The sequence below is a fragment of the Macadamia integrifolia genome, chromosome 8, assembly GCF_013358625.1.
Source record: "Macadamia integrifolia cultivar HAES 741 chromosome 8, SCU_Mint_v3, whole genome shotgun sequence".
NCBI classification, from domain to species: Eukaryota; Viridiplantae; Streptophyta; class Magnoliopsida; order Proteales; family Proteaceae; genus Macadamia; species Macadamia integrifolia.
In genome coordinates, this window is record NC_056564.1 from 30,465,461 (window position 1) to 30,491,652 (window position 26,192).

At 37.8% G+C, this 26,192-nt stretch overlaps 1 protein-coding gene across 2 annotated transcripts in view; it reads right to left on the bottom strand.

Annotated features, from left to right (window-relative positions):
* Positions 1–563: 563 nt before the first annotated feature.
* The window catches only part of LOC122086455 (lon protease homolog, mitochondrial-like), a 30,103-nt gene continuing 4,474 nt past the window's right edge, over positions 564–26,192 (bottom strand). Inside the window, exons 3-21 of one of the 2 annotated variants that reach the window (XM_042655262.1) lie at positions 21,429–21,620; positions 21,210–21,275; positions 20,763–20,804; positions 20,552–20,674; positions 20,198–20,257; positions 15,278–15,376; positions 11,816–11,881; positions 11,647–11,733; positions 11,454–11,493; positions 10,356–10,527; positions 9,759–9,883; positions 8,692–8,822; positions 8,487–8,591; positions 7,956–8,069; positions 7,680–7,847; positions 5,655–5,756; positions 4,862–5,113; positions 1,922–2,440; positions 564–1,177 (exon numbers count right to left, since the gene is read on the bottom strand). In XM_042655262.1, the coding sequence (XP_042511196.1) occupies positions 992–1,177; positions 1,922–2,440; positions 4,862–5,113; positions 5,655–5,756; positions 7,680–7,847; positions 7,956–8,069; positions 8,487–8,591; positions 8,692–8,822; positions 9,759–9,883; positions 10,356–10,527; positions 11,454–11,493; positions 11,647–11,733; positions 11,816–11,881; positions 15,278–15,376; positions 20,198–20,257; positions 20,552–20,674; positions 20,763–20,804; positions 21,210–21,275; positions 21,429–21,620 (2,649 nt within the window). In that variant the 3' untranslated portion in view covers positions 564–991. The remainder of the gene's footprint in view (positions 1,178–1,921; positions 2,441–4,861; positions 5,114–5,654; positions 5,757–7,679; positions 7,848–7,955; positions 8,070–8,486; positions 8,592–8,691; positions 8,823–9,758; positions 9,884–10,355; positions 10,528–11,453; positions 11,494–11,646; positions 11,734–11,815; positions 11,882–15,277; positions 15,377–20,197; positions 20,258–20,551; positions 20,675–20,762; positions 20,805–21,209; positions 21,276–21,428; positions 21,621–26,192) is intronic. The other variant, XM_042655263.1, reaches the window with a different exon arrangement.

Here is a 26,192-nt window from a genome sequence, read left to right on the forward strand (position 1 = left end):
GAATGTTTTCTAAATGCAGAATTTATTTCGCGAATGCATACCAAAACACAACCTCAGTGTAGCTGAAATAAAGATGTTTGGGTGGATAAATTCTAAAATAAAGATGTTGGGGTGGATGAGTGGTAAAACTAGAAAAGATAAAATGAGAAATGATCAAACAAAAGCTAATTTAATAATTGCTCCAATACATTATAAGCTGCGATAGTCGTTTGAGTGGCATGCCACTGGCTAAGAAGGCTTTTGCGTTCTACTATTGAAATGTTGAGGTAAGGCCAAGTTGAGTTGAATTCAATGCAAGTTTTTGCCTAACTGAATATTCTGCCAAATCAACCACGAATTTCCCTAATAATGAAGCAAACCAATCATCAGATAGAGAGAGCAAATCGATTAAGCTTCCACAAAATTTTCTCAGAAGGAAGGACTTCTGCTATTTCCGCTGGGCCGCAAGATTCTTTGTTTTGTTAGTTCCAGTTTTATCAATTGTTACTGAAGAGACTTGACTAGATTGTCAAGGAGGTTGGTTTGTACCAAGGCTATGGAAATGTAAGGAAGCATTTAAAATATATGAGAAGCTATGTTCATTTCTCTTCTAGTAAACAAGTTCACAATTATTTCATAACAAATCTTATAGCATCTCACCACCTCAAAAATTAGTAATCATATTGTTACAAAATGTGTGATTTTACATGGGAGGAACAAATAATGGAAGATCCTCCCTGGGTTGAGCAATTAAAGAACCTTTAATGTCTTCCTCAACTGGAAAAAAAAAAATTAAAACAAATAATGAAAGAACCTTGCCTTTGCCATATGAGAACAGAGCTTGAAAATATTGTCAAACCTACCTTGCTGTCAAACTCTGGAAACTGGGCAAAAGATCAGCTCCTACAAAACTGTCACTGGCTCGGAAGCAAACGCATGCACCAAGAAACATTTTACTTCAGTGCCCAAAAGGTAGAGACTCCCAACTAAACACTTTTAAGCAAGCATAATTTTATTTTCCTGCCTCTTGGTCACCACCAATAGCCAAATTGAATATCTGACTGTAATCATCTACAAAGTGAACTTCAAGGCCTTCTTTCACATTGGCAGAAAGCTCATCAAAGTCCCTCCTGTTAGCTGACGGGAATATTATAGTCTTCACATTGCTCCTCCTCGCAGCTATTGTCTTCTCTTTGACCTGTTTATTTGCCAAATTAGAAATAAGTTATTCTGACCATTCCACCCAGTAGGTCATCCAACTATTATACATAAATGTTGAAAGCACACAAAAGATGGTTACACCCATGGCAGCTTCAATGATGGATTCCAAAGCTCAACAGATGGTGAGATAATTTTGATTTAAAGGCTGAAGTTCGGTTTGTATGGCTTAACTTGAAAGCAAAAAATAACTAATCTAATAGTTATAGAAGATGACTGGTGCTCATATACAACAAAATAAAGGTCAACTATTGGCAATTCAAAAGAATATGGATTGAGAACTTGCTTGTCAGAGGATGTGCACACACACAAAAATATCAAGGTCTACATGAAATGTTCACTTAGGCCCCCGTCCGGTCATATATTAAGAGAAGTGAAATAAAAGTTAATTGGTAAAGTAAAATGAGGCAAGTGAATGAAAGTGACCGAGTGAAAATAGCCAAGAAAGAAATCAACGCATTCTACATTGAAAATCAATTGCCACATGTTCAGTTGTAATGCAAATTTTTAAGGCTGCATATGATTTTTCTTGCTGAGTCATGATTTACCTTAAATGCCTATATTTTAATTTTCTGCAGAAAATACAACTGAATTTTTTTAACACCTCTCTTTATTTTTTTTTTAATTTGATTTCACATTTTTTGAACTCCAAGAAAATATTGAAAGACTAAACAAAGTAATGAAAGTATTTAAAGAGATCACAGTTCAGTGTAATTTCACTTACCCCACCAATTGGAAGGATCCTCCCTGTCAAAGTCACTTCTCCAGTCATTGCTAGATCCTCCTTTACAGGCTTCTTCATGGCTAGAGACAGCATTGATGTGATCATGGTGCAGCCAGCACTAGGGCCATCCTTTGGTGTAGCCCCAGCAGGGACATGGAGGTGAAGTTTTGAATTAGCAAAGAAGGGGTTATCCGGTTCTTTCTCAACCAATATTGCTCTAGCAACTGTGTGGGCTATCTGGGCACTCTCTTTCATGACATCTCCAAGCTGCCCAGTGACATTGAGTTCTCCTTTTCCTTCTCCTTGCTCCACTAGAGTGGTCTCTATATAGAGTGTTGAACCACCCATTGCGGTCCATGCAAGACCCATAACAACTCCAACTGGTGTCTGATCATAGATGCGTTCAGCATGGAAAACAGGCTTCCCAACAAAATCAGATATATTTGATGCATCGATCAAAACTTTATCAAATGCCTTACTTGCTTCATTTTCTTGGCCTTTCTCAGTTCCAATATTTTCCTGTCAACAAGACATACAAATGAATGGGATGAAAAATAAGGGGCAGGGAAGGTAGAGTTGATCAGGAGTCCTTGAGAAAAACACACATATACTTAAATGGAGATGATAAATACCCAGATCAGTCAGGGTACATTCTGGAGGGAAACCTACTCCTAACATGTGAAGTTTGATAGATAATTTGGGACCCCCTTAGGAAGAAAGAAGGCAATATAGGGCAGCTACTTGGTGCATGGAACATGCTGTAGCTTAGCTGAATGGATCAACTACTTCAGTTTATTTGGACATAATAAGCCTGTCACCTTTTATAAATTTGGTGACACTAATGGCCCAAACAGAGTTTACTGCATGGAAAATGAAGCTTTCAGAAATGTTAAAAAAATCTGTTCTGAAAAAAGTTATGAACAGGGAAAAGCAAGTTCCATACATGTACGAATGACATGACTGAGTTGTACTACCAAAGATGCGGCCAATTTAGAAGGTATCCTATGATTCCTAATTTCCTATCCATCCAAATTTTGAAAAGGATGGATCAACATTCGGAAAGTGAGGGACAATGTAGCCAGCTGAGCATTTATCAACGAAAAAAAAAAAAGAAGAGGCCAGCTTAACCACCAAAGTTCTTGTTTAATCGTATTTTTTAAACCACTATGGGAAGATTTAGGGGACCATGGTAACATTTTCTTCCAAGTGGGTTGCATAAAGTAGAAAGTCCTCATATCCTTTTCCTTTCAAATATATCCATCTGGACACAGCAAACCCAAAGTCTTTGAGTCTCTTGTCAAATGAGAGCAGCAATAATCTCTGGTGGTGATTATAAAAAAAAGAAAAAAGAAAAAAGGGTGTACCCAGTGCATGAGGCTCACACGGTCTGAGAGCGGTCATAATGTACGCAGCCTTACCCCCACTCACAGAGAAGCTGTTTCCCAACTCAAACCCACCACTGCAGGGTCTGGATGGTGATTACAGTGAAGAATAAGCATTGTGGTGGAAAACTCAAATTTCATGCGTCATTTCTAGTTTGATTGTGACTAGGATGGAATTCCCTGGACCATTGAATTCTTGCACTAGATTGTGAGTTTAATTAACCAACCACAATAAAAAAAAAAAAATATATATATATATATATATATATAGAGCTTACTGGTGTTGCATCCTCCCATCTCCATACTTGGCCTTTTCTTGATCTCATGTCCCCTTTCCAACAAAAGAAAAGTTCCTATTGTCTTAATAGCTGTTTAGTTTAAAAAAGAAAACGGAAAATTGGAAATTTTGCATTCATGGTTGTGACAAACTCAAAATCTTACCAAATATGGTAGTTAAACTTTCAAATGGATTCTTTATTCTCCTTTTTTTTTTTTTTTAGAATTATTCTCCTATTCAAATCCAAGGTGTTTGGTTAAAAAGTTTTCTTTAAATTCTATTACTAGGATTGAAAAAAAATTAGTTACATAATCATTGTTTGCAATGATCAGAGTTATCAAGGTGCCTAGGCAACCCTAGGCGATGGTCAGGCATCTTGCTTAGGAAGGCAAGCAGAAGTGTAGGTGGGGGGGTTTAGTTCTATAAATTAGTGTTTAGTAAGGTACATGTACACATGTCATACACATATATTAGCAACAATATAACATATAAAAAGAGGCATCAAGCATTAATCAACGAACATTCAAGAAAGCATTCGATGAACTACATGAAAAAATAAATGTTCAATTAAAACTAGGTGACCAACGTAACGCCTAGGTGATGACTTGGAAACCAAGGCAACCGCCTTATTGTATAAAACAAGGCAATAGTTTGCCTTACCCTTAAGAGAGCACCCTGTCACCTAAACAACGCCTTGACAACTATGGCAATGATTAGAAAAGTTTCCATCCAACTTTTGTTTTAATTTCACTAGCCATCCCTTCCCTTCAATACAAACCAGATGGAGCCAATATGATTTTGTCAATGCAAAGAAAAACCTGGTACAAGAATTCATTTGTCTGAACAATTCCAACTACAGGCACAACCAAACTACAAAATGCATTTTAAGTCCACATATTATAATCATCATCAAAGATATGGGTAGGTTCATTTGTCAAGAGAATGGAAGAACAGAAAATTAATATAAGAAAATATGAAAAGAGAAAATTATTTGATGGATTCAGATGGACGACTTTGAAAAGAAAATGGAAACTTCCCACTTAGAGAAGATGGTTTCACTCTCAAAAACTCACATAAAGGCGAGGAAAAACAAAGGCTCAAACAAAAGAATATTAGGTATCTATAAAATTTTCATATTTCCTTTTCCTTTCTTGACAAATGAACACCTGTAAATCTTGCTGTTAAAGCAGGTTGCAGTGCACCGAAGTTCCCTCTCATAATCTTCTTTTTCTTACACGCACCGGACTAATGAACAAACATTCTGGTTTTTGGAGCACATACCTCTGCATCAACTGTTTGATCATCTTTGCATTTTTCATCAGCTAGCAAATCTGTCTGGATTTGATCAGCAATTGTGGGCATTTCACTGCCCGGCTTCTCATTGCAACCTTCTCCTGGTTCAGAACCAACCTGGGCTTCCTCTAATACCACAGCTTCAATCAATCCTTCAGCAGATTTCTCTTTAGCTTCACTAGGTACAACAACTTGAGACGGTTCATTTGTTTCTCCTTTCCTCACAAGTTGCAAAGCAATCTGTCAATTAGTTAAAGCACAATGCAAGGTTAGGTCAACATTAAGTAACTTGATACCAATTTTTATTTTTATTTTTTCTCAATTTCATTGATTGGGTTTTCTAATGATATTATTTCTTATTATTGATGCATCCCCAGAGACACAATCAGGAAATTTCCACCTTCACAGTCCAACAAGGGCACTGAAGCAGTCTCATGGGTTCCACAATTCATGGAGTTTGAGCCATCTTGCCACAAGCAACCATAATTCTACAGCTTATAACAGCAAAGGCCACACACCATATAATGGGGTTCCAGAGAGCCCATGAAAGAAATTCTTATGGTAGCCTCGTACTTCCACTATGGCCTTCTCATACAAACTAGTACCTCTAATAGCTAATAACATAGGAACTGAGCAATTTTGTTTATCATAAGACTATTAGATACAAGCCAACTTGATTAGCAATAATATTAGTCTATAAAATATTGATTATAAAAGGGCCTAATGTAGTTCAATCCATCCAATTTCATAATTCAAACTGAAATAAAACATCCAAGCAAACCTTGCGGTAAATCTTCTCAATGTGTTTTTGTAAATTCCGGACTCCTGCTTCTCTGCAGTAGTTTTCTATTAGAGCAAGAAGAGCTGCATCGGTCACTTCAACCTACCAAGAATAGTTACTTGAATATTAAGGTACTTTTTCTCATAAGTCCATAAATAAAAATAGAACATGTTAAGACAACTTCACCAAGAAATTAAAAGTTACTAATTAGGAGGATGACCACTGGCTTACCCAGGTATAACGAATTGTGAGTAATTTCAAAATTTCAAGGTGTCTAAGAGAAAGTCCTTTTGTGAGAGAGAGAAAGAGAGAAAGTCCTTTTGCTTGACTGAAAAATACTAAAGCAATTATATATGTTGATGATGTTGAGGTTTCATATTTCACTACAGACAAAGCCACTAAGTCTCGTAGATATTTCTAATCTAGATTAGAAAATCTCACAGATAAAGTAATTTAAGGCAAATCCAAGGATGCTAGAAAAGCTGCAAGTCAGAATCAGTCCAAGAGGAAGCTTTAAGCTCAGTGCATAGTTGTGAAGGTGTCGCCTAGGCGACGACTAGGCGTCCAGGCGGTTTGCCTGGGCCTAGGCAACAGCCGCCTTGTTGCACTGTATGTCGCCTTGTGTTTCAGCACTTATTTATGCCAAATATCATTCAAGTAAATGTTTTTAATATTTGTTATTTCATTTACTTAAGATATTATTCATAAATAAGCAAATACCCCCTATTTGAATCCAATAAAAATAGTTCAAAAATCAAATTCTAAAAGGATAAAAAGTCAACCCCCCAGTCCAAGAACAAAAACTGGATTTTGGTTATAGAGACGATTTTCAACTTTTAAATGCTAGAGTTTTTCTCAATTATGAAAATTTTATAAATTCTATCATATTAAAACATTGCTAAAAACCAAAAATCCGGTAAAATAATATTTTGTTTTGATATTCATAAAATTATTTTCATTCAGGCGATTTTAACAGTATTCGCGTACTTAAAAATAAGTTTGACTGAAGCATACTTTGTCATTGCAACTCAGATTTAAGTAATCTTAGACTTGTTAGAAAGCTGGTTTTATGTTATAACTAATACAAAAAGTCTCATGTAAAAATAAAATCATTGACCAATCAAACTTATTATAGAATAAGAGCATTTCTCTAAATGTTGATTTTTTTATAACTTAATATGACTTAATGTTAATTTTTTATGATTTGATATGACTAAATGTTGATTTTTAATGACTTGATGTGGCTTAATCTTGATTTTTTATGATACAAGGTATATATAACTTACTAAATAATGTTAAAAAATAGGAAAAATAAAAAATAACACTTGTTCACCTTAAGGCGGGCGCCTTCTTGCCTAAGCGCTTAGACAACCCTCCACCGCCTTGGTTCGCCTTAGCGCCGTGACAACTATGGCTCAGTGTATCCAACAGGTCCATTGGCCTTTGTATTCTTAATTCTAAGGAATGTAGCACTTACACCCAATATGCAATGGTTATGATCATCCTGCATGATAATCAGTTTATCTTTATGGTTCCTTGACAAGGCCTCTAAACTGGTGTATGTATCATAAACCCCGTGACTGACGTGCATCTGTAGCACAGGTAAAAATAATCTCCCATTATCCTATCCCGAATAGAGCATTCTATATTACAATTTGATTACATTTTTTTTTCCCCTTCCAGTTTTGGGATAAGTTTGGTCGCATAGATTCTGACTCTCAAACTAACGAAGGGATTGTGAAAGATAAACAAAAGAAGATAGCCCACTAAACCTGTCAACCAAGTAATCCTTACAACTTAGCATTTCAAAAGTCATCTTATCAATACTAATGTTACAGCTTTATCATTCAATGAAACAAAGAAATAACATGATCTAACTAATCATTAACTTACTAAACTTGCATCGTCTTTCTACTGTTTTCATCTCAACAAAATTTCATATATAAGCTAAATTATCCAATCCAACAAGCTCATAGACTAAACACAACTCGAAAATACTAGAACGTCAATCAAACAAATCCATACTTGTTCTGGCTTGATACCACAAGCTTCCCGAGTAGCCTTTTCCAAATAATCTCTGGCAATGTGCATCTTCTCATCAGTGATGTAACCAGCAATGGTAATAATCTCCATTCTGTCCAGAAGAGGATTGGGTATCATTTCCACTACATTTGCTGTGCAGATGAAAAGAACCTGCAGTAAGGAAAAGCAAGACGAAGGAGTTCAAAGGGCAGTATATATACTTCATACAAAATCACACATGGAAGAAACCCCATAATTCATGGCATCTTGGTGACTTACCTTTGATACATCAATGGGGACATCAAGATAATGGTCCAGAAAATTTGCATTTTGCTCTGGATCAAGAAGTTCCAACAAAGCACTTGCTGGATCACCAGCGTGCCCCCTTCCCAACTGTTGAAGAACATTTTCAGTATAAAGTGGAGTCATTTGATTATCATGAACAGTAAAAAAACTAGCCAACCCCATTTAGTTGGGATAAGGCTTTGTTGTTGAACAGTCAAAAACATAAATGCAGAAAATATGATATACCCCAACAATCTAAGTTTGAAATCAAAGCACCGATGCCATGGTCAGTTAGTTACACAGTAAAAGCGAATATGTGTCAAGTATCGGACACAGACATGGGCAAAGACACGGAGATCTGACACCAAAATTTTGGAAAGTGCCGTAACATTAAATGGTCAGAAAGCACCACGCTATGAGCTAAAAGTTTTGACCAAAGGCAAAGAAGGTCCAAATCATCCAAATCGATATTAAAAGTAACAAATTCACCAAGGTGTGGAAACTATGCAGTATACCCAAAAATACCTTGTCAATCTCATCAATCAGAACCAGGGGGTTAGCTGTCCCCACATTTTTTAGGCATTGCACCATTTTTCCAGGCATGGCACCAATATAGGTTCGACGATGTCCCTGAATCAGTATAGGCAGTTGATAAGGCAAAAAAAAAGGTAATGCTGTATAATATGCATTAAGGACTTCGTCAGAAAAAAAAAAAGGATCTTCTGTTTACTTTGATTTCAGCTACATCAGCCAACCCTCCAACAGAAAATCGGTAGAACTTCCGATTAAGGGCACGTGCAACAGAACGACCAATGCTTGTTTTACCGACTCCAGGAGGCCCAGAGAGACAAATGATTTTTCCTGCAAATGATTATCACAAGTCACAATGCAAAGATTCGGGTGGTGCAGTTCCTCAACTTGCATTGATAGGCAGCAAAAAATTATCAATGGTGGGAATCTAAGAATATCAACCATCCATAAGCAACAGAATACAAACAATACCATTACATGTGCATGGATCAAGGGCAACAGAACACCCTATGCATGAAAAATTAAGTATTGACCAGTTCAGTGATGAGCCACTCCGCAAACAGAGCCCAGATCCAGAATGCTTGTCTCATTCATGGAACCAGACCAGGCTTGTGTCCTGCGCCTGAACTAATTCAAAACCTAATTAATCCAAAACACATTCTGAGCACCCCTGTGTAGTGTCATGTTCCAAGATTCTATTTTCTTTATTTATACTAATGGGTCATAAGTAGCAACATCAGTAAGCTTAATAGTCAATACATGACATCCTTCTAGCATGGCCTCAGCTTAAATAAGGATGTTGAGGTTGACAAAGTTGCAACTCTGGAATAAACAGAATTAGAAACGTATACAGCTGCAGGAACTTAAAATGAAAAATATGTGCACTGGTGCAGAGGAGTGGTGTCGTGCAAGTAGGATGCGCAAAAGGATGTGAAGTGAGATGATGACTGATGACAAATGATGCGGACTCATGCAAAGGTTCATCTAGCCAACGCAATTAATATAGAAAAGGCTTTGAGACACAAGTTAAGAGTGCATCTGGTTTATACAATAGTACATTTACATAATCTGAGGAAAGGTTATCATATAATTTAGGATTTAAAGTTCCCAATATGGATATAAAATAAAGCATAACTTATAATACATATAGGTAGATAATTTCAACCTAATAAGGTACAAACTGTCAGACTTCATATGCAGAAACTATTTCCATAATCATTACATAAGGTAGCACATTTGAACATAATCAAATTAGATTTTACTTACCTTGTGATATTCCTCTTAGTTTTCCAACAGCTATAAATTCCAATATACGCTCCTTAACATCGTTTAGGCCATAATGGTCTTCATCTAGTATTTCTTGAGCACGATGAACATCAAAATTCTCATCACTGCATTTTCATCAGATAAATAAAAAGAACAATTAACTCCATGATCTCCAGAAGATTAACACCTACTGATAAAAGATGGCACTTCCAATAAAGACCCAGAACAAAATTTCAAAGTTTATAACATTTGTATTGCATCTTGCTTTCAAACTCAAGGTGAAACAGAATTGGTAAAGTGAACTCCAATATGAGAAAATAGATAAATTTAGGAGAGTCCTGGAAGTAAATTTTTTACAAATTCGAGGTAGATAAAACCAGTTGGTACTAAACCAATACAGACTTAACAACAGCAACATTTTGGCCCCATATATAACTCCCTGAAAAAAGCAACATTTGGACATATGCAGAACTCCCTGAAAACTAGATGGCACTGCACCCACACAAATTGTAACTGTTTGATTCTAATCATTACATCCCTTGAAGGTTAGCCTCAAAACAACAATAAATTATACACCTGTCAAAGAGATGAATCTACCTGTAGTTACCCCAAGGCAACGCCGTGAGCCAATCAAGATAGTTGCGAGTGACATTAAACTCACTTGAACTGGCTTCCAACAACTGTAGCTTCGTGAGCTCTTCTTCTATGACTTGCAAAACATGAGGTGGGCATCTCTCCTTATTTGGTTCAAGTCTTTCCCTAAATTTTGCTGCACCAATGAAAGGAAGGCTAATCACTCTGTCAAAACCACAGATGCATATAAAAAGCGCAGATGTATATCACCCAACAGCCAACTAGAGAAGCAATCTAGGTAGAAATCACAGGAAGAAGTCATGCAATTATATGTAGCCACATAACTGGTGCAGTGGTAGGAGATACCCACAACAAAATAGGTCCCGCCCAAGAGACTGAACTGTGCCAAAAACTATCTTCGATCAGATGATACTAGATATTGTCCAAAAACATTTAAGTAAGGATCCATATTCCTCCAACCATGCAAATAATGCAATAGTTGGATTATTAGGTCATCCTATCAAATCAGTGAATTTAATCGATTTGTTACCCTCCACCCAAAAAAAAAAAAAAAAGTATTTCAGTGTACTCTATGATTTGATGAGGATGGTGCTCCCCATTCGGTCACTCTGACCAAGGTTGTCAAAGAGGTGAGTCAATGCCCAGGTGAAGCAATGACTAACCAAGCGTAGACCATGACTAGTCAACGGCAAGAATAGATGATGATTTGTCTAACAAATGATAAGACAACGTTAACTAGTGTTCTGAGATAAAAATAAATAAATAAAAAAAAAAAAAAAAAAAAAAAAAAAAAAAAAAAAAAAAAAAAAATCAAACAACCACCACCATGTTTCGGTGGTCAAATACCCAATGTAAAATGATACAAGTTTAAACAGAATAACAAAGTCAAGAGCCTCAACTGATAAACATTGATTAGACACACCCTGGTCGCACCTAGGCAACTGACTTTACTGTAACTTCCAAATAATGCTCGAGTTAGTCACTCCATGCCCCAAAATGCACAGGTAACCTTTATTACCCAAGCATTGCCAAGGTAATGCTTGAATGCACTTATTCTGACTTAGGCCTTTCGCTGAGGAACAATACACACAGAGAACTCACCAGAGAGCGCTGTTTTGTCATCAGTCTCCAGGCCTAGCTCCTGGATCAAAAGAAATAACACAAGACCATGCCAAGTGTAAGATAGTGCAAGGCACGCCAAACAATAAATAAATTTGAAACCCAACGAAAAATTGTTAAAAACTAAATTTTAAAAGAATGACATTTTAATAAATAACACAACACAACACCACACCTTCTTTATTGCTTTAAGTTGCTCATTCAACAAGTACCGGCGCTGCTCACCACTTATCTTTTCTTCAATTGCTTTTGCTATTGATTCCTAGCACAGATTATATAAGAGAAAATCAGATGAGAAACTAGGCATAGAAGTAAAATAGAAAATAATAATGGGCAAGAAATACCTGTATCTTGCTGATTTCCATCTCTTTCTTCACCAATTCAAGAGTCAGTTTTAAACGATTATATACCTAAAATTGGAAAAAACAAATAAGAGTTGTGAAAACATCATAGATTTAAAAACCTTTTAATAATAGAAGTATACTGCCTGAGATTGCAATATTTAGCACAAAATAATTATTGTGTAAGAATGCAGGTTGGAGTAAGGTAGATAAAACCATCTGAGCATCACACTGAAACCTAAAGTCATTGTAGGCCTACCCCTGGCTCTTTTAGCTCCTTTGATCTGCACCAAATCACCCCTTCAACTGGATCTCCAACTGGAGAACTCAAAGGCCTCCCTTACACATGTCCATGCCACCTCAAAAAATTTTCTCATAACTTACATGTATTGAAGATACTCCTAAGTTAGCTTTAGGGCCCCTTTGATAACGTTCCCAGAAACGCGTTTTTGCGTTTTTCTGTTCCTAGAAACGCAAAAACGGAGTGAAAAGCGTTTGATAAAAATGTTTCGTTTCACCTTGTTTTAGAAACAAAAATTGAAATTTATATCAATTTATGGTACAAGAAACAAAAACGACTTGTGGACATCATTTTTACCCCTGCTCAATAATATTGCCTCGACATTTCACCTCATGGCTCACGCTGAAGTTCTCTGTTGTAAAGAGAACAAGGGCCTTCATACTCCTCTGCAAATACGAACCAAACTCCAGCGATACCTCTCAAGGCAACCCTCGTGAAGACGATTGGAGGTCCCCGCATTTGTCTTATCACTTGCAGACATTCGTTCATGGTGCTGCAAATCGTGCAAGTTCAGGTACTGTAGATCTTCAACCTCAAGCTTCAATGCCTTCGGTTCCATCGACCCTTACGCTTCTCTCTATTCCTTTGCAGGTAGGAGAATGTTCTCCCCAATTTTACAGAAACCCTAAAAATTTGTAATGGAAAAGGTTGGAATATGTGAATAGAATGACTGTTTGTTCTTTGATCCTACTTTGCAGAATTTCTCGATCGAACAAAATTTCTAGTGGTTTAGAAGTCTAGTTCGCTGGGTACGATCTACTTCAACTAATCTGTTAGAAATTGGTGGCTTGCTTCAAGAATAGTAAGGGGATTTAAACCCTTTTCTGATTTTTACCATAATGCATGAGTGGATTTCTTCCTCTCATATGATTCGATTCTGTAGGGTTAAGGAACTGTTACATATTCCTGTGATTTTAAGGTGTCAGACCTTCCATCCTTATTTTTCTTTTCTTTTTTTCATTTTTTCTATTCCATTTTCAGTTAAATGTATATGAAATCAGTGATATATGTGTGAAATTGTGGAAATAATTCTTTGAAAATTGTGTGCACTTTCACTGGCCATGATGCATGTTCTGTCATTAGTACTTTACTTTCTTTTTTCTTCTCTTCTCAGTACAATGTATATGAAATCAGTGATATGTTCTGCCATTTCTGTGTCAAGAAACAAGGTTTATCAAACACCTAAAAATCCGTTTCTGTTCCCAAAAACGTGAAAAGCCGTTTCTGCTGTTTCTAGACACAGAATCAGCAGAAACGTTGTCAAACGGTGCCTTAATTTATTCATTCCTTATTTTATCTTTTATAGTTTTACTACTCATCTATCTCAGCATCCTCATTCAGCTACACTAAATTTTGTTTATACGTTGTTTTCCCAACATTCAGCTCCATACATCATTGTTGGCCATATAACTGTCCTATAAAATTTTCCTTTCTGTTTTATAGGAACATGTAGATCACACAACACTCCAGATGCACCTTCCACATCATTCACCCTATTCTAATTCTTTGTGCACTATCATCCTATTTTTCTCCTTCATATAAGATTGAACTTAGGTGCCTAAAATTTTCATTTTGCGGTATCTCCCTATCATCAATTTTACCACCCCATTTTCAATTATTGTTACTAAAGTAAGACACCATATACTTTGTTTTTGTTCTACTTATCGTTAAACCTTTCCAGGATTGATCTCCTTAATTCCAACATTGCATGTATCCCTGTTTTTGTTTCATCCAACAAAACAATATCATCAGTAAAAAGTATATACCAAGGGATCTCATCTAAATGTCTCTAATCAGTTCATCTATGATTAGCGCAAACAAATACATGTTAGAGCTGATCCTTGATGCAATTCAATTGTAATCGGGAATTCACTACCCTGCACCCCCCCCCCTCGGTTCTTACAGTAGTCACTACACTATTATACATATCTTTAACAATATAATGCAATACGGAAACGTGGTGCAACTAACTACTGAAGTAAGCATGTCATGAAAGATTGACAAAAATCGTTTCAAAACTTCCAATACATCAGAAAACCTAGGAGTAAATGGTTGAAATTGATCAACAGCTCTTGTCCCAAACAATCCTTCGGTATATTGGTGACAGTGACAAGTATATGCTACCCTTCAGTAATACAATAGACTAAGGACATTTAGAAGTGTTCTACATGCAGAATCTCCACCCATTAAGGTATTTCATTTAATAGATCTACAGAGTTGTAGATAGACCAGGGCAATATTCATGTTAGAAATGTAAAGAAACCACTCCTCTGCCATGTTGTACATGTCCAGGGTGAAACACTTTTTTTTGGATGAATAAATGAGGGTGAAACATTTGACACTAACAAATTCAAGCAAAGTGATCTCCTAGTCCAAAAGTTGATACAACTGAAAAATATGGGATGATTCTCTTCTGGTATTAATTGATGCAATGTCTTGAAAGTCGAGTAAAAAAGCCATTAGAGATGGAAAAGACTCGAATCAGATTGGAAATGTCTAAACTTTAATTTCCAACAAAAGATTCCTCAAAAAATAACCGAAACAAATATTTTTTTAGCACCACCTGAAAGTCCTTTCCATAGTAGCAGAACTTCAAAACTTAAATAATTGCTCTTCCCAAGGAAAAAAAATTGTTATGGTTATCTGTACAAACCAGTATACAATGCTCCAACTCCTAGGTCTCATCCATAACTGGCATCCTTGTAAGTTTAAAAAATCAAAACCAGCACATACAATGGAGGAACAATTGCTAGACTTTCTGGAAGATAAAGTGAAAAGGAAAAGGCATCCACTTCAAGTGGTCATTAAGACAATTAAAATGTCGAACTGTTCATTTTTCCAAACATGAAACAAAGAAGAAGAGGGAATGGGTAACCAAACAAGGACTTCAAGTCAGAGTAGACCAGTAATGTTAAGTAATAGGGTCTAGTCCTTTTTCCTATTTTTTTAGAGGGGATGATCTGGGGGTGGGATGGTCAAAAGAGCCCCATATTCATGGTTGCCTAAAAATAGAAAAAACAAGTGCATATGCTCATACAAAAAAAAAAAAAAAAAATCGAGATGTAAAATAGAAAAACTTCAAGACAGATTCAGGTTGATTCCAAAAGGCTATATTTGGCAGCTAAAAAATAAAAAACACAAATCCAATTGGTAAAGCATTTTACATCTAGTTCTTCAAGCACTTGTTGGCATTGCAACTTGTTTGCCCCAGAGATAGCAGCACCGAAATCTGCTAATCTTGGAAAATTGAAGTCACCAATATGCTGCAATCATCAAAAGAGAGGTGATTAGGAATGATGAATGTATTTCAAACCCAAGGATTTTGTCCATCAGAGTTCTTAGAATCCTACAAGCAAAGTAAGGATACAAACAGCAACTGGCACATTCATCTCATTTTCAGTTTTATTTTTAGCAAACTCAAGTTTCAAATACTTCTACCAACTTAAGCTGTATGCCTGTATGATCTGTGGCCCCCCCCCCCCAAAAAAAAAAAAAAAAAAAAAAAAACCAAATATATATATATATATATAAAATATTTTATATAGTAATTATTTGGCTGGTTGTACAGAGATGCAGTTTGCTTAATTTTTGCTGCAACTATCAGTTTAAGAGAGAGAGAAATACGGTTCGAATGGTGTAATACTAGATCACATATGACTTAATCCCAGGCAGGATCTGAAAATATGGCTGAATTGAGGAGAAATAGAGAACTCAAAAACTAAGGGTCTTAAGGGATCTCAAACCTGGTTCAAGATAGACTATAGATATCACCAAATAGGACCTAATTCCAGGCAGGATCTGAAAATCTGGCTGAATCGAGAAGAAATAGAGTTCATAAACTAAGGGCCCAAGGGATCTCGAACCTGGTTCAAGATAGGCTTTTGATATCCCCAAATAGGATTCTTACAATGGCTGGAATCAGATATGAAGGCAAACAGAAACAACCAGCAAAAAACCAGGACAGAATAGGGTTTCGCAGGCACTGTGGGAGAGAACCTGCGGTTGTCAGGAGGGGCCTCAGATGCCCTGAAAACCTGGTCGGATTACCCCCTTATTGTCCCCAACAAACCCTTAAAAGGGCTCCGAAAAGTGGCTTCTATGATGGGAGTTCTTGAAGAAGTTAATATAGTCCAAAACCCTGACAATTGCTGATGTCAATCTGGTCTCCTTGGCTGATCCTCAATCTGATCTTGGTAGATGGTTGTGGGTCTTCAAACAATCTCGTAAAACTCTCCAACATTCCCTCACAAAGGTTAAAACAGAAACGTAAAAGAAAGGAAGGAAGAATGGAGGAGAAGGGGGGGGGGGGGGTAGGGGAATGGCTATCTCAGCCTGGGCCTCTCACCCGCAGCTATCCCAGCTGTTGAACATCCTATCTCAGGAGTAAGTGGCAGCAATGGCTGTAAACTTCAATCTCTCATTAATTCTCAATGTGTTACAACAATCTCTCTTATATAGATGACGATACAGCCTTACAACTTAGAAAGAAAACCGAAAAGGAAACTAACATGAAAAATTGAACCTAACTAAATACTAACTTTTTTTTTTGGTGAATAAATAAATTCATTACCAAGAGAGAAGAAAATAAATACAGCCCCCCCAGGGGGAGGGGGAAGGAAAACAAAGGCCCTAGACTTCAAGGGAGATCTGGGTTCCTGAACACAGATCGAAGGAGGTCCCAGGAAGAAACAATGTGACAATTTCTAGGGGATGGGGGACATGATAAAGGGACTTTCAAAATCTTAGCTTTTACATAAAAAAAGATGGAGCTCCAAATCTTTCCAAGCGGACGGGAGTTGGAGTTCCATTTCCTATGGATTTTTCTCCATCCAAATTTGATTGATGGCTGCACAGAAAGCGAGCTTGGCCACAAGGTCGCAAATGGTCTTCCCTTAGAAAGTCATATCCATCCAAATCCACTCCCTATGGAAAGGAAGGATTCTGCTACTAATCGGCCAACATTTGGAGAGAACCATTTTCCAAATAGAGGAAGAAACCAGGCAATCGAAAAAGAGATGGTCAATATCTTCAGGGTCAGATCCACAGCAGACAGGCTAGACAGGTATTCTTCGTTGTAATAGCAAGCTCTGCGTGGGGACTGGGGAGTCATCTCATGAAGACCCTCCAATCCGTGAAGCTCTGCCTAGGGATATGATGCTTGAACCAGACAAGTTTGTGCCAGGGGGCAGAGAGGCCATGAAGTCTGATAGAGTCCCAAGCAGCTTTGGCACTAAAACAGCCATTCCGGGAATGGTTCCAAACAATAGTGTCCTTCCTTCCTTGGCCAGCAAAGGAGAGGGTGGGCAGAGAGTTCTAGGCATCTGCAAGCTGATCTGATCTGATCCAGGGGGAGGAGGGTCCCAGGCACCAGACGAAATAATGGAGGAGACCATGGCTTGCTTTGGGAGCCCAGAACTATAGACAGACCGGGCACTAATAGCAAGAGAGAAAGTCCCCATTGGGTGCCATGGATCAAGCCAAAGAAATGTAGTGGATCCATCCCCAATGCGGTAGGAGATAGCTCTGGAAGCCAAATCTCTAAAGGGCATGATCTTATGCCAAACTCAAGAGGCGTCCAAGGGGACTTTCACCGTCCAGAAGGAGTCAGCCTTGAGGAGATTAGAGTAAACCCAATCGACCCAAATGCTCTTTTTTCAGCAACAATTTTCCAAATGAGCTTCAGGATTCCTGCAAAATTGACATCTTTAATTCGCCTCAGACCCAAGCCTCCTTCCTTTCTGGGAAGACAAATAGCAACCCAATTGAGCATGCGGAGAAATCTAGAGGGACTCACACCCTTTCCAGAGGAATGAGGCAAAAATGGATTCCAGTTTAGAAATTATGGACTAAGGCAATCCAAAAATTCCAGACCAGTAGATGTAAGAGGCTTGGAGGACAAATCTGATCAGCTCTAACCAGCCAGCAAAGGATAGCAGCTTTCCTTTCCATAGTTGAAGGCGTTTCCTGATAAGATCAAGCATGGGAGAGCAGTGATGGGCAGTAAGGCAAGCCGGAATTAGAGGCAACCCCAGATACTTGACGGGAAGAGATCCCAGGTCAAAGCCAGTCTTCTCCATAAAAAAAGCTTTTGTATCATCTGAGATCCCTGCTAAGAAGATGAGAGATTTCCCCGGGTTGATCTGAAGGCTTGACATCAAGGCAAAGAGATCGAGGCACTGCATAATAGTATCCAAGGAGGGGCCCTCAGCTTTGGAGAAGATCATCAAGTCGTCAGCAAAGGCAAGGTGGGTCAGCTTTAAGGCCTTGCATTTTGGGATGGGGGAGATATGGTTCAGATCTGAAGTTGATTGCAAACTTCTGGAGAGCACTTCCATAATACTAACTTGTTCACTAAGAAACTAACATGAGATAAAAAAGGACTCTTCTAGGAGACTAAATCTGACTTTGACTATTTGTCAACAAAGAAACACAAAAAAGGAAACAGAAAAGGGGACCAAATCACTGTTCACGGGTACTACTCACGTGAACAGTATTTTCTGGTTTTGGATTGGCTTAATGGGCCAACATTGGGGCTGGCGGGGCTGGTTTGATGGAACCAAAAGACCCCTTCTTTTGCAGGCTTGATCTACATCAGTTATGACTATTAAAACCACCATTCAAACATGTCCCTTCTGTTTACGTACCAAGAAGTCTGACCTAGGATATTGTTGCCAAACATGTCGCAATTGCAATTAACATTCCAAGAATAGCATAGTTAGCACAAATTGCTGGAACAAGAACAGTGGTTGGCATCCAAACATGCGCTTAGCAGCCTTGCTAATCATTTACTAATTTCTCTTATTAAATGCATATTGAGTTTCCTAATAAAGAAAAGATGTCAGAACATTGAGGTGACTAACAATAACCCATTTTATTCAGTATCCAAAACTTTGAAAAGGTGTTTGACTATTATAAAGGGGCTAATATCAAGGTATATTATCTTCTGCTTAGATTGAGAAATACAAAAATAAATTATTATATCCTCTATTCAAAGAGGAGAACTGAGTCTGAATGTAATGCTGATTCAGAGGGATCTAACTTGCGTTATCTTTCCTTTAAAAAAAAAAACCTAAATTAAATCATAATTTCATACATGCATTAATCCACTACAAACAAATAAAATTTCCACGTTGAAGAGCTCGGCAGAAAAGAACAGATTAGCCAGTTCTCTTTATGGGTATGAAATAGTTTGGGTCAATACCAACGCAACCTGAAAGCACATCCTTGTGGGGTCCAACCATCCAGGCCAGTCCAGGTTCTAAAACATCAGTTATATACCATAAAGAAAATAATATTGAGTTCCACTTATGACCGTAGGTTAGTATATCGGTGATGTAACTTTTATCGGAAACTACATATACAAAGCGAATTGGAAAAAGGTTGTATATGCCCAGGAAATTTGGAGAACAGACTAGTTCTTCCTTTATACTATCATTCTATGTCATCATTCTTACATGCCACAAGAGACGGCAGTCATTGTGCTGGTGAAAAACTCAGACTTACCAGATAAAGAGATGGGTTTGGGTCTGAGGGCAACCACTTCTGTTAAAAAATGGCGAAGGTTTTGGGACAAACTCCAGTCTACCCCACGCAGGAACCTGCACAAGTGGAACCTGTACCAGCTTTCAATCCTTATATTCCTAATCGCAAAGAAAGTTTAAGTTGCTGCTTTTCCCAAGATCTGAAAGCCATCTGTAATGTTAGAGACAGATCTGCATAACTGCTTCCAGACTGTAACTTAAAAAGACACCCTTTTGTTTCTTAAAGTTTTCCTTGCCTTAGAAAAGCGACATAGATCACTTTTAGAATGTAGAAAATTGGAACTCCAAGGAGACTTTAGTTATCCTACAATCCAGGAGGGAAGGATTGCAACAGTGTTTTTCATTAGCTTGAAGCCCTGGACATAACTTTTTTCTTTTTTTCTCTCAATCAGTTATACCATACTGTACAAGGTCTATTTGGTCTTCTAATTCACCAATGGACATTAATACTATAGGATTAGCATTCAAGGGCATTTCTGTAATTTTGTGATAATCACTTGTGATTTCATTGAACAAAGAATGTCAGGTTTACATACAACTTACCCAATCCTTCCCTAATTTCTTCCCTCCCACTTTCTTCTTTCCTCTTCTGCTATCAATCAACTGGCAGTAAAATTATAACAACGTTGAAATTCAACAATTAATTCACATTCATGTTGACACTGAAGCAATTCAATAAATTAGCACCACAAAAGCTGTAGTATCAACAGAGCGGAGGATCAATTGGAGAATTACAAAGACAAGCTATCAGGGGAAGAAAACAAATAGAAAGGTCCAACCTACCGCATCCAAGTAGAAACAGAGCTGAAAAAGAGTAAATCCCACATGGGAATATATTCCAATATAGACAATAGTCTCAAGATTTTTCTTCTGAAGTAAAATAAAATATGGGCAAACCTGGGTATATGTCTGGACATGATCTCTCCAAAGGGAACTTGTCTTCAAAACGTCTCTTAAAGTCGCTATAACTTCAAAAGATGTTGCCTTTATAACATCATCATCCTTATTGTATGCTTTATCCTGCAACATAGAGAGAAACATATGTGACAAGAAGGAAAGCAAGAAAACCTTTCGAAAACATTTATTTTGCCAAGTGGAATAGGCATGCCTTCAGATGATCAACTTTCACTGTAAGGGGATCCTCTTCGACCTGTACAAAAAGTCTTAAATATTACTCTTAAGAATTTATTGGGTAAAGGAAAATTGACGATTTTCTCTATGAAAAAAAAAATATCATTGATTGGAAAAAGAATATAGTCGTACAGTAAGGGGCCAAAAGAATTGAACAGGGAAAACATAAACAATTCATTGACAAATTATAAAAATTTAATCCCATAATGGCTTGCAAAAAAATCCACTAAAGTGGTAAAGAAAGAAAGCACTAATTCAAGATGGTAAGATATCTAATTCATCCAAAAAAAAAAGATGCTGAAAGTTTATTGTTTTATAAAAAAACTGTAAAGTGTCCATATGTATTGGAGATATCTCGACATAGAAGAGCAGGCTGAGCAGCAGACTTTCCAGGGAACATGAACCTTGTTGAATTCCAGCTTACCATCTCCGTGATTCGTAGCCGTCTATGGCCAATAAGCACAACCTGATCCCCTTGGATGCTTGTAATCTGGTTCAGTAGATTCAAAATAAAAACAATGTTATACGAGTACCCAATAAAACAATTAAGGAAAGGAAAGATGTACAAAGAATGGCCATGCAAGTATCGTAGCATTAGCATTTGAAAGTTGACACAAGATAATTTAAGGCAAGAATGGGATACCTGGGCCAAAGTACCAACTTCATGAAGACGGTTGAATAATTCTTTCCCTTTAAGATCATATATATTCTTCTCCGTTTCTGAACCAGAGGCTTGACTGGGATCACTCCCTGGCTCATCTTTCAGAAGAAATGCACCAGCATATGGAGCTTGTCTTTTTCGGCTCTCCACTAAAGCTGCCAATAATTTTGGATCCTGTAGGAACAGGGAGGGGGGGGGAAAAAATCAAGTCTTCCTCCAAAGAAGCTATAAATCATTAGTCACCATAACCTCAAAATTGTCTGAGAAAAGGTGTTCATTCTCAACATTATAGGCCAATAAATTCAAACTTCTTACAATGGCATAACGGGGAAAGACGTAATTAAGAAAAAACCAAAAGGGAGAAATCATTATGAAATGGCTTCAGTTATGAGAAAGAACCTCTTCATTGGACCCATAACAGATTAGGCCATTGCTATTTCTCCTTTGAGAACAGCTACAACTGCCCTTAATTTCAGAGAATCAGAGCAGCATGTCACGCCAAGCGCTCAAGGGAGTAGGCAGGGTGAAAAATAGTCCCACATCGGATAGGCAAGGGTGAAATTGGGCCCTTATATAGTGGGATGGTGTCCTCACCTAAAAGGCTAGTTTTTTGGGTTGATGGGCCAGCCCGTGACAAAGTGGTATCAGAGCCAACCCGACCCAAATCCGATGGCACGCCAAGCGCTCCAAGGGATGAGTAGGCAGGGTGGCCCACCATGACGAGGGCGTCATGGAATTGGGTGGGGGAGAATGTCACACCAAGCGCTCAAGGGAGTAGGCAGGGTGAAAAATAGTCCCACATCGGATAGGCAAGGGTGAACTTGGGCCCTTATATAGTGGGATGGTATCCTCACCTAAAAGGCTAGTTTTGGGGGTTGATAGGCCAGCCCGTGACAAGCAGCATTTGTAGGTCTAGAGCAGTAACTTTGACACATTGGCATTAGAGATTACATTCAACCACACCAAAAGCCTTCTGGGGTGTTGTTTCCTTAATCTAAGTGGCAAACATGGCTACTTCAAATGTTGCTTCTATGACTGACAGAGAACGCCTAGTCCACACTATAAAACTAATAAGGAATCATTTCCTCCCAAATATTCACAGGCAATCCCGTTTAGAACAAGAGAGTTGTCTAATGTGGATCTTTAGTCACCTCACAGCACACATTTGGCTCTTCTAAATTACTCATATGCCCCGTGTCAAAGTGTCACCAACTGATAATACATCAACTGATTTTAACAGGAAAATCCTCTTCCTTGAGCTTCCCTGTCTCCTACTTCCAATTAGAAGCTGCAAAAAATATCAAGCTCGCCTTCCGAAGTAATCCATCAAATAATGGCCTAACTAACCTTTTTCTCAGTGATATTTCATCACAAGTCATTATTTAGGTCTATCGTTCAGACAATGTTTCATTTTAACCCACCCAAGAAAGTTTGTGCCTTATTGTTGCATAAGCAGCCCCAGGATTGGTCCTAGGAGTAGGAGGTGGAGATGGAAGATGAAGACATTCTTATTAACCAAGAAATTGGTATATCAGGTGTGCTGAGTTCAAAAGGAGTTCTCTGTGATATTTATTTATTTTTGCTTTTGCATGTATCCTTTGTTTTAAGATGAGGAATGCTTTCACCTACACCTGTAAACTAGGTATGTTAGTTTCCAACACAGATTCAGAGTGTCTGACATGGGAATGGACATAGATATGGAAACAGGGATTTCCATCACGACAACTTTTTTAAAACAGAAATGACCAAGTGATAAAGCCAGAATAGAAGTGTGGCAATAAATCCTATGAGATCTCTTTCCAACAGCCCAAAATCATACAAAAATCTACTGATATAATCATAGCTGATAGCACCAACCTTGGACATCTAAGTATTTTAAACTGAAAAGAATTAAAAAGCCAGACCTACCAAAGAACACATGTGCTCCCCACAGATATTCCAAAACAAAAATCGGTTCAGAAATTTTAAATATATTCAGAACCCAATCAAGGAAAATCTTGATTCTCACTAATAAAATTGTTGAAAACCAAAATTCTATCAACTCTTGGGGGAGTTGTAAATATTTAAAATAAAAACAAAAAACAAAGACGATTTACAGTCCTATCTCAATGTACAGGTTACAAACAATTGTTAGGAGGCAGCAATCAGCATGATGCAGTTGCATTAGACATCAATCCCCTACAGAGGCTTATGCGCAAGCTTGGGAGGCCTGTGCTAGAAGCAGTCCAATGGGCTGAAATTAACCTTTGGGCAGTTATATTATAGGTTGGGCCTTTCATTTTTTGAGGGTTTCATTGTAATGGGCCTAATTTGTAAGCCCATAAATGGCGGATCGAGTTAGTACACGGGATTAGTAAAGTGTTTGAGTTAGATTAAAATACTTAATAGCTAGATCAGCCTAGATAGATTTTTGTTTTTGTTTATTTACTTTATCGAGTGTGATTAGGATTTAGAACACCTTGTTGAATTGACATAGGAATTTTAGAAGGTCTTTATATATGTAATACACACCCCCATCAATTAGAGATGAATAGATTAAAGAATTAGATTTTCTGAAAAGTTTTGGTGTTCTCCTTCACCTCTCTTCTTCCTCCCAAGTAGATCAATCTAAATCTCTTTTCTCTACCCTTCCATCGATCTAATATCTTCCCTTAACAATGCAGTTGTTTATTTTTTCTCATGTATGATCCCAGATTTGATCATTGAGACTGCTTGCATCTAAGATGATTAATCTGGCAATGCCATTGCCATGTTAACTGATAGAAGCAAAAGTAAGGCTTACCCAACACAAAATAAGACCATATGTCATACATCATTCTTACTTATGGACAGAGAAAAAAATATATTTCTTTTAAAATTAAGTGTTTGGTATTTTCCTTAAATCCAACAAAAAAAATAAAGATAAGAAAAAAGTCTGTTTGTACAAAGTTCTGAAACAAGTTTGAGTTCTTAAAAGTTTCTTGATCATCTGTATCTTGTTAGCTTCAATGGAACTTTTCTGAGCCTAATAGCATAGCTGACTCCACCAAGGCGAATCAACCTCTCTGATTGGGGTGGCTTTCCTGTACTTGCAGAGCCTGTGGAATGCTTTCATCTCATGAGGAACACAAGGGTTTTTTCCTGCTCAATCAAAACCTCAATGTTCATGATATCCTGCTCTCGGAAATTCCTTCCTGATGAGGCCCAGGGACGTGATGGATTTCCGGGTCACTTTTATGTTTCCTGCTGGGACATTATCAAATCGGATCTTTGTGCGGCTGTGTGAGAAATTTTCTCAGGAGGCAACATTCTGAAAGCAGCCAACTCAACATTGATCTCTCTTATTCCGAAAAGGGGAGGAACCAACGGAGTTTTCACACTTCAGGCCAATCAGTCTTAAGTAACTTTGTTTATAAGATCATTTTACTAAAGTGAAGCATTCTCGTATTCGCAGGATCTTGCCCACGCTCATATCCCTCAAGCAAGGTGCTTTGTGCAGGAGAGGTCTATCTCGCAAGAGGCTTTCACCCAGATGTAACATCTGCAACCCACTCACTGGCAGATAAGATTCTCAGAACTTCCAAATTAGTTTAGCTAAAGCCTGCTCAAAAGTCAAAACACCTATACCCTTTACAATGTGCCTCAGAAAATTTAAAGTAACATCTTTAATTTTACCATGGTTTTTATTGTATTCCTATTTTCTTTGCCACTCATCGCACTATTGAATTAAGAAGCTTGCACCCAGATGTTACGGCTTCAACCTGGTCAGTGGCAGATTAGATCTTCAGAACTATAAAATTACAAGAGATCCAAGTTGCTGCAGTATGTAGACTCCCCTCCCTTGTTTTCTTTGTGATAGTTCTACCCTTCGATGTTCCCATGTCAAAGCTGTCTATTATGTGGTCCAGACCACCAACAGATAAACAAGAGCATAAATTAGAGTAATCCACTAATTCAGATTTCTGCTGGGGGTAAGGATTTTACATCTACTCTCCTGTGGGTCCTACATAACTGGTAAATGTTTAGTACAATTTCTAGGTTTCCTTCACTCATCCCACCCTGGAAAAAAAGCGTGGGGTGGGAGAAAAGAATATGGAAGATAAAGTGGTCAAACAAGGAAAAGAAGGACTTCGAGGGGGACACAAACATGATGTGAAACGAAATGGCAACTTGTATTAAGAAGGTTGCTAAATTTTTCTTAGGGGAATGAAAAGGAAAACGCCATCCCACTAGGGAGACTTGGTGGTGGGATGACGAGGTTCAAGCAGCCAATAAGACTAAGAAAGCTAGTTTAAAGATTTGGCAAATGACTAAGCATATAGAAGATCTAAAAAGGTATAGGTCTGCCATAAATGAAACTAAGAAGATTGTGGGGAAAGCAAGGGCAAAGAAAAAGTAAGATCTTTATAACCATCTAAGCACAAAGGAAGGAACAAAAGTGATATATGCTAACTCATTTCCATGCATGCACGTAGGGATGGAAGATGGTTATCATGTGTTATGTTGAGTAGGTGGTTACCATATGTGTTATGGTGAGTAGGTGTTTGTCATGTGAGTTGTGATGAGTAGGTGTCAGTCATAAATGGGTTATCATATGTGTAGTGCTGGTGTAGTTAATGGGTTATCATGTGGGTGGGTATATAGTGGAAGGGAGTTATTATCGTATATGAGGGGTATTTAAATGTAATGGTAGGAATTGGTGTTACTGCTTTTTTTTTTTTGGGTGGGTGGGTGGGGTGGGGTGGGTGGGGTGGGGTGGGTGGGGGT